General features: G+C 40.9%; 1 protein-coding gene across 3 annotated transcripts in view; it reads left to right on the top strand.

Annotated features, from left to right (window-relative positions):
- TKFC (triokinase and FMN cyclase) overlaps positions 1-515 on the top strand; it is a 574,388-nt gene extending 573,873 nt beyond the window's left edge. For all 3 annotated transcript variants that reach the window (XM_044059497.1, XM_044059496.1, XM_044059495.1), the window contains exon 18: positions 86-515. In XM_044059497.1, coding sequence (XP_043915432.1) covers positions 86-244 — 159 coding nt within the window. In that variant the 3' untranslated portion in view covers positions 245-515. The remainder of the gene's footprint in view (positions 1-85) is intronic.
- Positions 516-19,075: the final 18,560 nt, after the last annotated feature.

The raw sequence follows: 19,075 nt of genomic DNA, 5'->3' as shown, positions 1-19,075 counted from the left end.
CTGTAGGAAGAGGTTACATTTCATGTTGCTATCACATTTCACATCACATCCTGAGTTTAACTTTTGTTTCATTTCTCCTTTGCAGAAGGCGGAAGCAGGTGCTGAAGCCACCAAGGAGATGACAGCTAAAGCTGGCCGGGCCAGTTACATCAGTTCAGCACGACTCCTGCACCCTGACCCTGGTTCTGTGGCAGTGACTGCTATCCTTCGGGCCATTCTTGTGGCACTGGAAAATGAGAATTAATACTTATACAGCGATCCCTTCTCAGCAGTGTTCACAGCAAGGACTATGTGGCTACTAGTCAAGAAATCAATTTTTATTAAAAGAATGCACTGGTACAGCAAATTTAATCATTCCATAAAACAGCAGCTCAGAGGAGTAAAAACACTGGCTATTTAAAGTGAAATAACCGATCTGTAGATAATTGTAATAAATTATTATGCAAATGTACATTGAAAGGAGCGATCTGTGTATTGTAATAAACTACTGTAAAATAAAATGCTTTGCAAATAAATGCGTGATGGTTAGAAATTTTCCTAGTCTTGGCCTAGCCAATGGGCAGCTTATGAATTCATTGCACCCAACAAGCATTAAGACAATCTTTTTTTTTCCTTCCAAAAATTGTAAAGTTGTCCCTGAGTATAGTAAGGAGCTGTGCCCCTCAAACTCTTAACATGTGTAACCAAACTTTAGTTTGTACAACTTAGGGGAAAGAGGAGAAACACCACAAAGTGCAAGCTGTCATTTCATTAAATCTCAGGGGCAGGTAAATGCCACTCAGTAAATCATTAGACTTACTAACTGATAACATTTTATTTTTGAAAGACAAACACACTAGGTTACAAGTCTTTACACCTGAACAGCAGTGCACAAACAAAAGTAAGGAGCTGCACACAGCTACTATAGAACTAGTACAACTTCCAACCAGTACAGAACCAGTGCCACTTATAGCCATATTAGTGCCATTACCTGCAGGACCAAGTGCACCTTTATAAAGTACTGAAGTTAAACGTGCTGATGCTGAAAAATATCCTAATTAAATCTGTGACAATAATGTAAGCTGATTAAAACATATTACATCTGCTAAATGCTTTATCAGTGACTGGCCGACACCACTACAGTTAGGAGATTAATCATTCTGAAGATTTGAGGGGTTAGAAGGTGAGATGGCACAGAAACAAGAACATGAATGGGGATACATATGTTTATTCTTTTTTATGTGTTTGGTGTTTTCAGTTTCTGGAAAAACATTTTTTTTTTCCTGAATGTGTCCAGCCTTTTGATCTAAGCCTCTGCTGTACCTTAACCTTCGGTATCCTTGGTTAGTGTTGTTAGTGGTCTGATGGATGTTGGCTTCTTTACCTGTTTGGGAGTTTAAAATGGTTTAGTAGAATCTCAGTTCAATCATCATATAATACAGCTAGTTAAAGAAGGAAATCTCAGAGTCTTGATTGTCTGCAGTGTGTTCAATGCTGGTGCATGTTTAGCTGTGTTTTTTTCCTTCCTTTGTAAAGACATGAATGAATCTGATTGGTCCTGACATTATATGAACATAGTAGCTTGTTCTATACTGTAGTTTTTCATGTTGTATGAGCAACAACAGCCAAGGAGGCTTTACTAGTTGTTAACCTAGTTGGAAGCTTCTTGACGAGAAGAAACAGTTCCTAGGTTCATAGTTTATTACTAGTCTAACTGCCCTTGTGGGCCATTTTAAGCTTAGCCAATTACCCCATGTGAGATTCAAACCCTGCACCTTGTGTTTGTAAGGTAAGCACATTAGTCAAGTGGATATTGTATGATATAATGTGTGAAGAAATACTGTTAAGCAAATGGAAGAAGGTGTTGATGGAAAACAGAATGTAGAGTGAACTGTCGTTGTCTGTTGTCTTAAGTTTACTATTGAGGACAGAGAGTCTTGCGAATGACAAACTGACTGAGGAGATTCTGTGATGAAGCTGACATAAAATATTGTGAGCTTTAGATATTGATGTTATGATAGATGGAGGTCTATGAATACCAGGGCTCTACAGTCTGTAAATAGGGGCAGCACACTCTGCTACCTTTTTTGGAGTCAGATAAAAGAATGCGTCTGTCTTTATGGCAGCGCATTGTAGGGGTACATGAGGAGGATGTATGATATGGGGGTCCTGTCATCGCAGACAGCCTGAAAGATTTAGAGGTAGTGGGTGTGATTGTTGGATGCATTACCTGTATTTTTATTACTGCATTAATCATAAGTCAGATTCTTGTTAAGTTTGCTTTTGATTCTGTGGCAGTGGAACTACCAGCTACTGACTGATCCTCCCTCTCATTCTGTGGTTTGTCCACATCCAACTTAATCCTGCCAAATTGGAGGTCACCAGCTTTAATTGCAAGCAATTACTTTTTCTGTGAAAATGTTGTGGAAGTGGAGAGTAGGCAAGACTCTGCAGTGCAACATCACAGTCTAGAAATGGACAGCAGGTAGGAGTCTGTAATGCAGCTTCATGATCTTGAAGTGGACAGTAGGAAAGAGCCTGTGGTACAATATCATGTTGTGGAAATGGACAGCAGGTAAGGGTCTGTGGTAGAGCATCACATCATGGAAGTGGACAGTAGGTAAGAGTGTATAGTAGAGCATCATGTTGTGGAAGCGGACAATAGGTTAGAGTCTGTGATGCAACATCACATTCTGGAAGTGGACAGTAGGTAAGGGTCTGTGGTGCAGCATCACATTGTGGAAGTGGATAGTAGGTAAGAGTGTATAGTAGAGCATCATGTTGTGGAAGCGGACAATAGGTTAGAGTCTGTGATGCAACATCACATTCTGGAAGTGGACAGTAGGTAAGGGTCTGTGGTGCAGCATCACATTGTGGAAGTGGATAGTAGGTAAGAGTGTATAGTAGAGCATCATGTTGTGGAAGTGGACAGTAGGTTAGAGTCTGTGATGCAACATCACATTCTGGAAGTGGACAGTAGGTAAAGGTCTGTGGTCCGTCATCACATTGTGGAAGTGGACAGTAGGCAAGGTTCTGTGGTGCAGCATCATGTTGTGGAAGTGGACAGTAGGTAAGGGTCTGTGGTACAGCATCATGCTCTGGAAGAGGACAGTAGGTAAGGTACTGTGGTATAGCATCCCATTTTGGAAGTGGACAGTAGGTAAGGGTCTGGTGCAGCATCATTTTCTGGAAGTGGACATTAAGTGTAACTGTCTGTAGTGCAGCATCATGTTCTGGAAGTGGACAATAGGTAAGGGTCTGAGGTGCTGCATCACATTGCTGCCTAAAGACATTTTAGGTTATACCATAAGAATCCGTTATGTCATTTAAGGGAGCATGCAATAGAACAGCCTCTGCCCTCATGTGATTTGGTCTTCTGTGGCTGTGGTCTCCCCACTAGAAAATGTAATCTGACTATGCAAGCGGTATGTTCCCACAGCCCCCCCCCCAAAAAAAAAAAGAGGTAGAGAGGCATTGCCTCATTATTCCTCTTTCCCCATTTGTTGCCTCGTTCAACATTTGGGTTCACATTCAGGGCATCTTCTCTATATGCCATAGTGGAAATTGGGATAACTCAGTTCCTACTGAATTAACATTCCAGATCATTCATCAATATTGCCTCTGAGAGAACTCTTATGGCTGCCAGGTTTTTTTTTTTTCTATGAAGAGAAAGAACAGTAAAAGGTCCTAAGACTGAGCTTTTCTCCACAGATGTAGGAAACAACTGATAGTGATATCTGTGAGTAATGACCTTAACATTTTATATAACTTAATGATAGGGTAAAAACAACATTTTTGTTTCATTACTTAGGGATGTTGCTCGCAGCCTGTACCTCCGTAATCAGGTACAAAGCTAACAATGCAGTGAAAGGCTATAATTCTATAGTTAATGCTGAGAGAAAAAACAAGATTTGTATTAGTATGCCTTTTCATGAAAACCAAGTATTTAACTGTTATGTGTAGCATTATTTGCTTGTAGTGCATGGAGTATGATGATTATGTTCAGATATTCGGAAAAAAGGTAAATCAGTCAAGCGCTAGAGTAGCACAAGACCTAATTTTAACAAATATTAAACACCCCCTGCTTAAGTTTTTAATGTCAGGTCTAGAGGCACACTGTAAAATCTGCCACTACAGACAAGCAAATTACAGCGTAAAAATTAAAGACTTGGTTATGCCTGCTGCCAGTACTGATAAAGCGCCCCTTCATCTTACAAATGTAGAGAGTAGCTGGAATAACAGGATGTGTATTTGCCTGCTTTTTCTCTGAAGGATACAAACTGTGAAACTCAAATGTATTTCACTATTCAGTGACTTCAATATTCTGTGATTTGATAGACTTTATGAGAAACAGACCAAACAATTGAGGAAAAAAATCTGGACAGTTTAGAGACATGGCAAAGTGAGAATAACTATAAGGAACTGCTACACTACCTTTCTGGCAGTGCTCACTAAGTGCTTTATGGCTTTGAAAGGTGGCAAAACACAATTGTTTTTTTTGTTACTGTAACTAATAGTACATGGAGCAGATAGAGCTCCATGCACTACAAAGAATTATGACGGAGTCTCAAGGTGAATTTCTTGGCATCCATGTCTCAAACACAAAATAAACTGGTTATGATCAGCGACCCAGTCATAATCCTTTATGTTATAATCATCACTGTTCTGTCACAAACTCACATTTTGGAAGAGATGGAGCAAGTTTGGTATAAAATGATGGCCATCCCTGAATGTGAGGGAGAGTTACTTAGGGATGTATATACTTCTCCTCAACTGCTATGGTTTTGGCCCTCAGATACACCCTCACTACTCCAAAATTAACTGATGCTCCTCATAAACTTAGCCCTGTTTATGGGTACATACCTTATTAAATAACTAAACCAAGCAAATAGAAAGATTCCCTAAGACTAGCTGTATGGTGCCTAGTATATGAAGGCCTTCTTTTGTGAAAAATATGAAAGTGCTCCACTTTATGAACCTCTACTATGATTTGTTATGCACAAAGATTAAGAGATAAGGGGGAGTAGTTAGTATGTAGACAGAACTATAACATATTCTTGGCTAGTATCTTAATATAAAGATATTTTTAGGCTAGTCTATGCATTTTAAAATTGGGTCATAATTTTAGGAGATTGAGATTGTATGTACAGTATAATATCACTGCAGATCATGGTGCGTTTCACATTTAATATGAGTGCTGTAGTTATTCACCTGTGCTCCTATGTCTGAAACGGCACCCTTTATTCACTCATCCCACAGCCAGTTTAAAGTGTAGGTAACTTAGAATACATGAATGTAGAAATCCTAAGCATTACTCATGGTAAATTACCTACATCCTGAGACTGGTCTGTATCTGCCAAAGTGGGGTCAGAAAATCCTACCGAAACTAAATGAGTAGCTTCTTATTAATTTTTGACCTATATACAGTAATATATGAATTATTTGTCAGTCATGGTAGCTTTTGGCTAGTTTTTTGATGAATTTTTAGGTTTTGATAGAGAGAGCAATATGGTCTATATTACATTGTTCAACTCACAGGAGTTCTAACGATGTAATATTAAACCATGAAGTTCGAAACCCAAGAATTATGAAAACACAGAACAGCAATGTTTTTTCCCAGGGAAAAAAATTCCAGTACAAAAAACCCCCCAAAAAACACTTACACTTTAAACTTAAACTAATGTGGGGGGGCTTACATCTTTTGCAATCCCAGGCCAATAAAAATTCTGCATAATGCATCTCCTGGTATGCTTTGTGCCCATATGATCTGCAAAAAGAGTGTAATGGGCTATGGCTAGTTGTGCCAGATGGTAGACTTTTGGCACTACCAACTGCCATATTACCTCACCCTCTAGCCCTGCCTCAGCAGTCCATTCTCTGTACAGTAACACTTTATCTGCAAAAGAAATATCATGGGCTATGGCTAGAGGTGCCAGACTGTAGTCTCTGGGTTCTACCATCTGCCGTATTACCTCACCCTCTAGCCCTCCCTCATGGCTCCACTCTCTGTGCAGTATCCCTGTATTGACAAAAGGAATGTTATGGGCTGTGGCTAGAAGTGCCAGATGGTAGGCTCTGGGCTCTACCAACTGCTGCATTACCTCACCTTATAGTCCTCCCTCAGGGCTCCACTCCCTGTAGAGTACCCCTTTCCTATCAACAAAAGGAATGTCATGGGCTATGGCTAGAGGTACCAGATGGTAGACTTTGGGCACTACCAACTGCCATATTACCTCATCTTTTAGCCCTCCCTCAGAGGTCCACTCTCCATCCCAGCATACCGACTCCCCTTTTTCTTAAGCATCAGGTGCCTCCTTAGCTACCTCCTCCAAGCCTCGTAAGGTAGGCTGTGAAAGTTGTTCCTGTCTCAACTCTATTTTTGTGATCCCTCCTAGCTTCCCTTCCACAGGAAGCCTGGTATCTTCTGACAGTGGTGCCTCACTCAGCCTGGATACTACCACACACCTCTCTCCTTGCAGTCATTATGCCCATGGGAACACCTACCAGCATCTGTGGTTCACCTTCAGGCTCACTGCTACAAGGTAGCTCCCTTCCTGAGGTAACCACATCACCAACCCCAGCTTAAGGCATAGGATCTGTCTGGGTCTCCCCCAGGCTACCAGACCTATGTGACTGTCTACAAGACTGACTGTGTGTCACTGCATGCACACATGGTACTACATTATCAAAATCATTCCCTATTAAGACATCTGCAGGGATATCCTCAAACACACCTAATTGCTTGTTCCCTTTTCCACCCTTCCAGTCAAGATGAACCCTAGCCAAAGGTATTTGGAATTGGGTCCGTCCTAGACCTCTAACTGGTGTGGACTGCACAAGGAAGTATTGCTCCTCCTTAACCACTGCAGGCCTCACAATGGTTATATCAGAAGCTGTCTCTCTCTTAGCAGTGGCCTGTCTTCCATCCACTAAGATAGGATTCAAACTTAGAATGTTGTACCACAATAGTAGTACTGGACATGTACAGAATGAACTACACCGGGCTAGTGTTTTCAATCCCCCTCTCTCCTTACTCTTAATTGTGTTTGAAAAGGTATGTGAGTTCAACTTCAGGGAGTTGTTGCGATCTGGATCTGGTGATATAACTCCCAATCTTTCACCATTTGAGTATACATTACTCAAGAAACTTAGTCAAAACAAAAGGGTAAGGGTCACGAAACCCGATAAGGGAGGGGGATTGTTTTGATGGACAATGCTGATTGTATGAACAGCATGAGTGCCCATTTATTTGACAATGATATTTATGAGGAATCATAATTGTGTGCACATCTCATATGCTAAAACTGACTGTTTAATCAAGGAGATGTTTGATGAAAGACAGATTGATCATGCAACATGGATGTTCTTCTATACCAAATTTCCAACTGTATCTTCAATCTTTTGTGTTCCAAAGATTCACAAGACCCCCACTGACCCCCCCACCATGAGAACCATTGTAAACACCAGAAAGTCAAAGACTCATTCTCTGGCTAGATCCATTGATCTCAATCTCAAACACTGCCTTGACAAACATGAACACCTCTGTATAGACTCTGGGATTTTTTTTTTTTGAAACTAAGGAAAATCAGATAGTCTGAAGACATGACTTTTGTGATCACAGATGTGACTAATCTTTTTAACGTGATACTCATGACACAGGACTGGAGTGGTTTCATGATTTAAAGCTTAAACAACAATGACATTAATACATTAGATGTTTTAATAGAGCTTGTACTCAAGTACAACTTTGATTTTTTTTTTTGGTGGACTTTTTTTTTTTTTGTTTTACAGTAAAAGAGTGTAGCTATGGGGGCAGCTTGTGCTCCCATATTTGCCAATATAATAATGTTGCAATGGGAGAAAAAATACCTGTTTGAGGTATTGAATCCATCAGCTTTGAGCCTATATACACAATTTTTACATGATTTATTATGTGGAACAAACCAGCATCAGAGATTGAGAACTTTGTTAACAATGTCAGCCTTACACCCTTTTTGAAATTCATTTTCTCTTACAGCAATATGTCCATTAATTATTTAGATGTGGAAATTTTCAAAGATGTAAACAATAAGGATTGGTAAGCAATATTTACAGAAAGCCCACTCACTCCAATAGTTTGTTGCATTATTCCAGTTTCCACCCAAAAACATCAAAAAAATGGGGGTTGTTAAGGGACAATTCGCAAAGTTAACAAGAATGGTTTCAGAGGATGACACTTTTAATGCAGAAATCCAGAAGTTAACTAACATGTTTCAATCCCGGGGCTATCCTATAACTCTCATTCAGAATGTTTCTAATGCAAATACAACTAAAAGATCAGAGGGGACATATAGACCGCTATTACGTTTGGATGGAGGGGTCCAAGGTGGATCATGGTACTAATCACACAACTCTTAATAGGGAATTTACTCAGGTCTTTATCACTACTTATACAGCTGAGCACAAAGCTATTTTTGCCATCCTTAAGAAAAATTGGAATTTTTTTTTCCTGTTTTGATGGCTATATTGAACTTTTTGGAGATATCCCACATATAGTATACAGAAAAGGTAGAGCCATAAAAGATATTTTGGAGAAGGGGAAAAGACAATTTTAGGGTACTTACTGGTTAAAAGACAAGGTACTGTAACCAGTGTAAGTTCATTTCAGATAAAATACTGTCTTTGTCAATGACATCTGGGTAAAGACACCTTTTCACTGTACTTGCAACTTAGTGGGGGTTATATATTTAGCCCTATGTAAATGTTTTAATTGTTTTTATGTAGGGAAAACTCAGAGGAGGTTGCGGAACTGCATCTATGAACATTCTTTCAAAATCAGAAATCACAATAACAACAATGTTTTTTATAAGCATATATCAAAAAATCCAGGGCATGATTTTGAATTCATAGAGATTGATAATGTTACATAGAATCCCAGGGGGTGCCCATAGGTCGATCTGACAGAAGCTCAAGAACTGAAATGTCAGATTAGATTGAATGCTTATTTATATCCACATCTCAATGACAAAGTTTGTTTCCTTAGTATTTTAAAATTGTGATCATATGTTATCTAGTTTTTTTAACAACAGTAGGGAACTTTATTTATCAATTCACAGGTCCTGTTTTATTTTACTTTATTACATTTTTTTATTAATCAAACACTTTTGACTACTATATATCTATGTTTGTATCTTTGTATGTTTTACACTGGCCCTTTAGATAACTCATTTGCTCAGTGTTTTACTGGGTGGCAAGGATGTTACTGTTCTTTCACATTTTCCCATTTTTATGTAAGGTCAGGGTGTTGTGTCAACTATTGCTACCTCCATCAATTCAGTGCCACTTCCCTGCCTTCTGTAACAGTCATGCCATTCTGTCACAAGTCTTCTGTCACACAATTCATTCAACTCTTGACTGGAGGACCTTCTCTTTTTCCCTTCTTCTCTCTCCCAAATCTGCTTTACTAAATCATCTTTTGTTGTCCTACACTTGTGACCAAAGCTCTGCTATCTGATGTTCTTCGTGTTTCACTGTTGCAGTCATCACGTTTGGGTTATCTGCTTGCAGTAGCCCTCAGTCGGCCTGATTATCAAAATCTTGGGTCCTGCATCAGTTGCTGTCTCATCTTCCATGACGTCAGGTAGTCAGGGGTATAAAGCATGCAGCCAATGCCATTACATCAGTCTTTCTTGCTGTGTGGTGCCTGAAGCAGAAGCAGTTCACAAGTGCCGGTCGGCCGACTCCTGAAATGTTTATTTTCGAGTTTCAGAACCGAAGTCTTCAACTAAAGCTAAGTACCCCGTTGGGGAAACTTTTTCTTGCTCTAAACCGATGTCAGTAAAAGTCAATAATTGTATTTCTTGTGGAAAGCAAATACCTCATAAAGATTTTCATTCGTACTGCATTCCTTGCCTAGGTCCTGACCACGACGTACCTCGCTGTCAGTTTTGTGCCTTATTTAAGCAACAAACTATTCATTGTCGGTATGTTAACACTTCTAAATATTTTGGTACTCAGTTCAGTTACCCAGATATGGCTTCAGTAAGCCACCCGACTACCGACATTCCGAAAAAACGCAAAGGTAGAGACAGACCGCAGAGGTCCAAAGCTGTCGATGATGCTTCTCCTAAGCTAGTCGCCAGTTCGCCGGTACTCAGTGAGGCGCTTTCGCAGCCCCTGATACCTGCTACTTCAGATTCGCAGGCCTCTACTCAGACCAATTCAGAGTCTGGTATGCAGCGAGATGCTTCAACTGTGGAACCTGTGGATGTCTCTACCTTGGAGGGGTCCGGAGCCGCTGTGCAGGCACCGGCTTCTGAGGGTGTATTCAGGTTTACTGACTTGCATATTAAACCGATGCCATCTTCTTCTTCAAGGCCTAAAACTCGATCAATGCCTAGAACACCGACGCCCAGACCGCATGGTTAGGCCTCTATGCCTAAAAAACAAATGATAAGAATGGCTGAAGACCTTATTACTTTAATGTCTCTCTAAGAGACCTAGGACTGAATTTTCTTATGATTCTTCTGCTCAGGATTCTGAAATTTCTGTTTCCTCTGATGACCAGGATTTACCCTTATCTACTTATGAGGATACTAATGCAGAGGACTCTATTCCCTCTGCTTCCCCTCCAGAGGATTTCTCTTTTGGTGAAACCTTGCATACTCTTAGGGAGCATTTTCGCTGGGAAAGCCAGGATTACCCTGATTCTAAAAAGAGACTTACGGATTTCTTACTCCTGCCCCAAAACAGGCCTTTAGCTATTCCCCCTGTACTGGACACATAGCCGGCCTTAGGCATAGGCCAACTAGGCGGCTGCCTAGGGCGCTGCTCTAGTAGGGTGCTTTTCCAGTATTTATTTTGTGTAGGTAGACCAGGATGGGGGCACCAGGTGGTGTTGTGGGGGGCGCCGTGGAGCCTTTTTGCCTAGGGCACCAGCTGACCTAAGGCCGCTCCTGCTTTTTGGAATCTAGCTTGGCCCCTGACTCCTTACCTCCTGCTCCCAAAAACCAGATAGATATTACATGATTCCTGACTCTCACAAGTTCCTCTTTAAAAATCCTACTGCGGATCCTGAGACCATTTCACAGAGACCCTAGGGCATTAAGGCTACTACTGCCAAAAATCCTACCCCCTCTGATAGAGATTCCAGGGAGCTGGATAGATGGGGTAAGAAGGTATACACTTCTGCAACTTTGGCCATTAGGGCCTTAAACTGCCAGTTTCATATGTTAAAGTATCAGGGCTATTCAAACTGTCCCAGGAAAGGGGACAAGGTTTCTACTCAAGACTTTTCCTTGTGCCCAGAAAGGACAACTCCTGGCATCCTATCCTGGACCTTTCTATCCTAAACACATTTTTGATGATCCCAAAATTCAAGATGCTAACTCTTCACCAGTTGCTTCCTATGCTAGGCAAGGATGCCTGGTTGGCAACACTGGATTTAAAGGAAGCCTACCTGCACATCCCAATCAGGGAATCTTGCAGAAGATACCTACACTTCAAAGGAAGCTTCATGCACTATCAGTTCTCTGCACTGCCCTTTGGCTTATCTACTGCGCCCAGGGTATTCACAAAATGCCTAGCTCCAGTCATTGCATTTTGCAGGCAAAGAAATATTCAAATATACCCATACCTGGACAATTGGACAATTGTCTAATTCAGGCAGAAAGCCAGGACATACTATTGAATCATCTGGCATTTGTACAAAAATTGCTAACTTCGCTGGGATACACCAAAAATGAAAAGAAATTACATCTTGTACCCTGTCAACAAATTGTATTCCTGGGAGCAAGCTTGAATACAACTTCCCAGATGGCCTTCCACATGCCAGAGAAACAAGTTCATTTGACAGCCTACTTTAAACTAATGGCCACAAAGACCCTGCTATCTGCAAGATGAATACTGTAAACCTTGGAGTTCAAGGCCTCCTGAATTCTCCTAATTCCATACGCAAGACTGCATATGAGGAAACTACAGTGGTATCTAAAAAGCCTATGGTGTCAATATTCTCAGGATCTAGAAGCACTGATTCCTATCATACCTTGCCTACAGATAGAGTTCCTTTGGTGGGCAGAGGCCTGCCACCAAAACAAGGGACTGCCTTTCAGTCTACCCCCTGCCGCCCAGCCCTAACAACAGACGCATCAGACTATGCATGAGGGGCTCACTTGGCAGGGAAGTGCATTCAGGGCAAATGAAACCCTAGTCAAATGCACCTGCATATCAATCAAAAAGAAATGTTAGCTGTACAGAATGCTTTGACAGCCTTCAAGGACCACATTCTTCCAGGACAACTAATAGTAAAGACAGACAACACCACTGTTATGTGGTACATAAACAAGCGGGGGAAACTCATTAATACCCTCTCTGCAGACTAGCCATGGCTCTGTGGAACACAGCCTTGAGATGCCAAGTGCACCTACAGGCTCACTTCCTGCCAGGACAGCTAAATACACTGGCAGACGAACTAAGCAGAAATCTCATGGACCCACATGAGTGGAAACTGGAAACAAAGACTTTCAACATGTTGCTAAACAAATGGGGGAGCCCAGCTATAGACCTGTTTGCCTCCCCCAGAACTACCAATTGGACAAATTCTGCACAAGGACTCCCACAAACAAGCTTGGAAAGTGGATGCCCTGTCCTTCAACTGGAAAAACCTATCAGTTTATGCCTTTCCTCCTCTGCCTCTCCTCTCCAAGGTACTACTAAAGATCAAACAGGACAAACCAATGATGATTCTGATTGCACCAGACTGGCCACGCCAACACTGGTACCCCCTCTTGTGCAGTGTGTCACTGCTGGCACCATGGCACCTGCCTCAGACCCCTACCCTGCTGTCCCAGCAGGAGGGACAGATTCTGCACCCTCAGCTTCAAATTCTGAACCTGGCAATTACCTGATATCTCCGTTACCATCCCTCAGTAAGCAAGTGTTGGATGTCATTCTGGAGGCAAGGAGGCCTAGTACTAGAAAATCTTATGATGAAAAATGGAAAAGATTCTGTTCCTGGAACCAAAATCAGGGGATGGGCACAGCAGCGCCCAATGTACCTCAGATTCTTCAATACTTGACTGAGATGCTTCACAAGGGCTTTTCCTTTTCCTCCATCAAAATTCATGCCTCAGCCATTTCAGCTCATTACAACACAGAACCACCCCTCTTTTCTCATCCACTGCTCAAGCAGTTCCTCAGAGGGGCCAAAACCTTAAGACCACACAGGAGAGCCCCAACTCCAGCTTGGGACCTTAACTTTGTATTGGAAAAACTCACTCTACCTCCTTTTGAGCCAGCTGCAACTCCAGAGCCGAAATTCCTTTTTTGGAAAACAGCCTTCCTTTTAGCCATCACATCAGCAAGAAGGGTGTCTGAATTACAGGCCCTTATGGCAGTGGAGCCTTTCATGTGGACAGGGTGTCCCTCAGGACCAATCCCTCCTTCATGCCCAAGGTGGTATCCAGTGTGGCTCTCAATCAGTCCATTCATTTGCCAACCTTCTTTTCTAATCCACAGAACAAAGGGGAATGTATACTGCACTCCTTAGATGTGCACAGACAATTTAGATTTTACTTGGACAGGACTAAACCTCTCAGAAAATTTGAACAGCTGCTGGTTGCATTTGCTGCAGGGGCAGAGGGGAAGGCCATTTCAAAGCAAACCATTTCTAAATGGATAAGGCATTACATTAATTTCTGCTATAAGCACCATGGAAAACCTGCCCCACAGGGGATAAGACCACATTCATCTAGGGCTGCATCTACCTCCACAGCCTTTCTCAGAGGTGTGCCTACCAGGGACATCCTAGAAGCCACTACCTGGAGTTCTGTACATACTTTCATCAAGCATTACCATTTGCCAATTTTCTCTAAATCCAGAGCTCGCTTTGCCACTGCAGACTTGCAGGGCCTTATAGCTGGTCCTAATGCTATCTAATTTCCTCCTCCCATCCTTAGCTTTGGGAATCTACCCAAATGTGATGACTGCAACAGTGAAACATGAAGAACATAGTACAGTTGTGTACACTTACCATAAATGTAGATGTCCGAGTGTATTCACTGTTGCAGTCCTGGTTACCCTCCCTCCAGCCCCCTGACTTCTTTTGGCTATACCTCTATTCTTGTTTACTATGCTTAAAGCTTTCTGGTGTATTTGATTTTTTGTTGGAGGTGTAACCTTGTATATATATATATATATATATATATATATATATATATATATATATATACTTGCTTCCCATTATGGGGGCACCTAACATCTGGGGTAAGAAAAAAACTGATGTAATGGCGTTGGCTGCATGCTTTATGCCCCTGACTACCTGACATCATGGAAGATGAGACAGCAACCGACGCAGGACCCAAGACTTTGATAAGCAGGCTGACTGAGGGCTACTGCAAGCAGATAACCCAAATGTGATGACTGCAACAGTGAATGCACTCAGACATCTACATTTATGGTAAGTGTACACAACTGTACTTTCTTGACATTCTCTACATTTTGGCTTAGTTCAAATGACGTAATCTGTCACACAATGTGCATGTTACTATCAATCTCAGACACCTCTTCTCCATCACCTCAAGCTTCCTCATCTGCTGTGTCTTCACTGACTGGACTTCTGTGCCATATGAAAGCACCAGTCACATCATGGTTTTGTACCCCTTTTCAGATTCTTTAGTATTCTTCTGTTGCACACTACCCCTGACACTTTGTACCAGTTGTCTGAACCACCTCTGATTCTAACTGACTTTCTCATTTAGATTTCTTTTCTCCTTAACATCTTCCAGATATTTGCAAATGTTAACTCATTTTACTGCTTTTCTTATATCTCAATTTTCAGTTTTTTTTTTAGTCTTCCCATTTGCTACCATAACCGCTGTCATCACTCTATTCAGTTTTATCTCATGTACCTTCTGTTTTGCATTGCAGTCCTCTGTCATTTCCTAGAGTTCTTGATCGGGGTCCATCTGCTGTACCACATTGTTTGAAGGTAGTAGCAGTTACTACACGTATAGATGTTTGAATAGAAGGATCACTACTGCAGTAGAGGCTCCAATGCAGCTGATCCTCTTACTTTTGCCCATTTTCCCCTCTTTCTGATTGCTTACATTGAGGTTTTAAATACATTTTAAGTGGTACTGGCATGCAGCAGTTTGCTACAATCCCTGTACAGATTAGTTTTCAGCTTCTTTGACATTGGTGAGGGTCTCTTCCTACTATGGCTTTTTGGGAGCCCATTTTGTATTTTGAGGTATAGAGTCTGGATACACTTATTGATGCTTTCTTGTTCCAAAAAGAGAAAAAGATGACATAAGGTGTCGTGTTTCTCATGGTTAGGCTTCCTGCTGATATGTTGGTAGAGACAGGAGGCCAGCATTGCTCTAGACAAGTCCAGCTGTTCTTGAAGTCAAGCCAAAAGAAAATGACATCCTCCGCAGGCTATCCTCATGTATACCAGATTTTACTGCAGTGGTGAACCTATTATTCAAATAGCTGTGGTTATTTTGAGTGCTGTCACACAGTTATAGTTTCAGAACATGACATAAAATAAAAATAATCTCTGGCACAGGATATGTGGTAATTGTTGGATTTATCCACAATATGATTTCCACACTGTCTATTCTTCCCATATAACTATGTTTAAGGAAGATGGTACTTCATCAATTGCCGTTGATTTGTTGATATACTGAATAGTTTGTCTTGCCCACCACCCTTGTCTCTTTATGGTTACGGATATATTATTTTAGTATCTGTACATAACTTCTGGTAAAAATTATGAATCAATTTTGTCTTCTGAAGAGCATTTATCCTGGATGCACTCTTAAAAAAATGAGGTCTGCAGAACTTCACAAAATTCTTTTGAAGGTAGTCCGTTTTCCTTCAGTGATTTATTTAATCATGCCTTTACTTGTTTGTTAGCAAAACATATTCATAGGCATCCTAATATTCTGCCCATATTTTTTTGCTGTTTCCTTCCACAGTCTATACATAGGTCATCTAATGTGACTTTTTGAAGGTCCTGAAGTTTATTGAAGCATAAAGACGTATCCAATTTACCATTTCACAGTCGTCCATATTCCCAAAAGGGCATCTCACTCTCTGAGAATTTGCACACTTTGGATCCGTACTCAGCACCTACTAAGTCAAGCATCTATAATTCACATACTTTGCAAGTCCTCTAACTTGGCAGTGTGCCAGAATAGTCATTTACCCAGACCCCACCTGCAGACTACTACATTAGTATCTGAGGCGCTGAACCAAACTGCCGAAAGTGCACAGTAACAGTTGTAGGCAGTAGTGGTGGTGGGGTCTATGAATCAATGCAATTTTGCAATGTAGCTTACCCTCCATCTTGCATGCTTTACAACAAACTATGAATACTGGCCATACATTATAAAAATCAAAAATAACTGGGTTATAGTACTGACCCCTGATACTCTGGTAACTTTTTCTGATTGACTTCATTGACCATTCTTCTCTGTTTTTGTTGTTCAGCCAGTGTTTTACATTTACTGTCATTGAAATTCTGACTCCAAGATTGGCTAACTTGTGGTGTTGTATATAACCTTCTAAAGTCTAGCTAGATCACACACTATTGCTCTACCATGGCCTGGTTATTGATATGAGATCATTCTAGTTCTCAGGCTGGTGGAGATGAGCATGGTGTGCTGGTAGACAGGCTAAATCACTTAGTGGAGATTTACCAAATGTGGTAACTGTGGCTCGAGTCCAACAACTTTGTGATATTTGCAATTGGGGTCTATAGATAGGATATCTTTGCTTTAGAGCAAATGCTCAACTGGCCAGTCCTGCCTGGACAAAAACTCAGAATGACCTCTTCATGCTTGGCTGGGCATTCACATGTACATGTTCCTTCCTTTCCTGTCACTCAAGTAATCTTTTAAAACACAGTACAAGAGCGAGCAACATTGACCCTGATAGCTCCATGGGACCTCAGGCAACCTCAGTTTTCCTTTTGGTTCATTTCACAAAGACGTGTCTGCTTACTTGTCATACAGGACCTGTTGTTTCAGACCAGTAGAACATCCTGTAGCAGGCCTTATAGAGTCTGCCTTTAACAACATAGTTCCTGAAGTTTTAGTTCTTCACTGGGAGGTGTTTACTGTAGACATGACTAAAACTTTTCAGAAAGCAAGAAATTCTAATAACAGGAAGTCCAGTTTATCTAAGTGCCAAAAAAAATTCTTGTAGATGGACAGGCAGATTTTCCTATGGAGTTAAAATATTTGGTGTATTTGCTGGGACTGGATTTATCTTATTCCTTCATTAAGGCTCATATTTCAGCCTTGTCAAATCACTTACCTTTGGAATTTCCCCTAGCCTTTCTTTCCACTGGTATGCAGTTCTGGAGAGTTATGTTGCATGTTGAGCTTTGCAGGGAACTAGCTGTTCTGGAGTGGAATACAGATTTTGTTTTAGACATCTTGACCAAATCACTTTTTTGCCAGTTTGGTCAGTCAGTGTAAAGCTTTTGTCCTAGATAATTACTTTCTGTGCATTGTTATTCTTTCAATGAGAAGGGTTTCACAGTTACAGGCATTAAAGGTTCTACTTCTTACAAAATTTTTCTTAAGGAGAATTTGGCTTTCACTACCAATTACTGATATTCAGTATAGTCTGATATTAACTTGAAATAAAATGTTCAGCTGCCTTTATATTATGACTATGCCTAGAATCCTGGGGAATCAGTGCTCTACAGATGGACTAAAAAAAAACAACTCTGGTTCTACTTTGAGAGGAATGAAGTTTTTAGGAAATTGTTTCATTAGGTTGGGTGCTCCTATGGGAAACAAACTGGTTTTAAATGGTTCATAAGATGTATTTCTTTTTTAATGAGGAGGTTGGCAACCTGTATAGAGTACATTTAGAGTCCCTTCTACCAAGGAAGTGGGTAAGTGTGTGGAGCCTTCTTAAGGAGATTTTCAATGGGAAAATTTTGAGTGGTGGAAATTTTGCCCTCATGTATGTTGTACATTACAGGCTAGATGCCCAATTAAGACACGTCTTTGAGACACACTGTAGAGTACCTCATCTAGATATTAGACATGAGACACGGACATTGAGAAATTGGGGAAACATTATACTACAGTTATATGAAATATTTACAAAAACAGTAGCCATTGGAACCAATTCTTGTCTTCTCTAGTGGTCCCCCTCTGTCCGCCCATTTGGCAATTCATGTTTTCTTAGTGTCATGTTAAGAGTTTTTTGTTTGATTTGTGCTTGGTTATCTGAAGTGAAAGGTGGCATTATTTGGCTACTCCAGGCACTATGTTTTTGAAAATTCCATTATTTCCTTCACATGGAAGCAGTTTTTTTTGTTTTTATTTTGTGGGTAGAGTATGTGGGTATAATTTTGTTAATTTATACTACCTGGAAAGACTTTGTCAAACTACTACAGGCTGTATTTGTATGTTTGGGACATATTAAGCCAAATCTGCCTAAGTAAAACTAACACTGGATAAAACTGCAATCCAGGTTGTAGCCTGCAATAGATCCTCCACCATGTCCCAAGACTCCCACTCCACATTCCTAAACACACTGGAAAATATTAGGGTACAACCCGATACCCTTATACTGGGAGATTTTAACTACCCCTCCATTAACTGGGAAAATTACTCATGTACCAACACACATGCTCAATGTTTTCTGGAATTCATTAATTCCAACACCCTAGACCAACTCATTCTTACCCCCACCAGGGGTAGAAACATCCTTGACCTGGTCATTACTAACATGGGTGACCATTGCTCTACACCAGTAATCAACTCCTCCCTGGTCAGATCTGACCACAAGCTAATCACCATGGATATCCACATCCCACCCTCACCCCCCCCCAAAGGAAACCACTGTAAAAACTTCTTCAAAGCCAATTTTGGACTTCTAAAAACAGAGGTGGCTAACTTCATGACACCCATGCAAATAGAAAATAGGTGCATGACTGAATCATACACCAATGCACTGTATGAGCACATACACAAGTGCATGGAACGGGCCATACCAAACAGAACCAAGATGCTCTCCTCCAAAAAAAGGAAGCCAATCTTGTGATCTTCCACCATAAACAAACTCTACAACAGAAGGAAAAAATGTTGCATAA

Source organism: Protopterus annectens, chromosome 17.part0 (genome assembly GCF_019279795.1).
Source record: "Protopterus annectens isolate FY-2018-M chromosome 17.part0, PAN1.0, whole genome shotgun sequence".
NCBI classification, from domain to species: domain Eukaryota; kingdom Metazoa; phylum Chordata; order Ceratodontiformes; family Protopteridae; genus Protopterus; species Protopterus annectens.
Note: the sequence above shows the minus strand (reverse complement) of the source record. Positions and strands in the feature narration are given on the sequence as shown.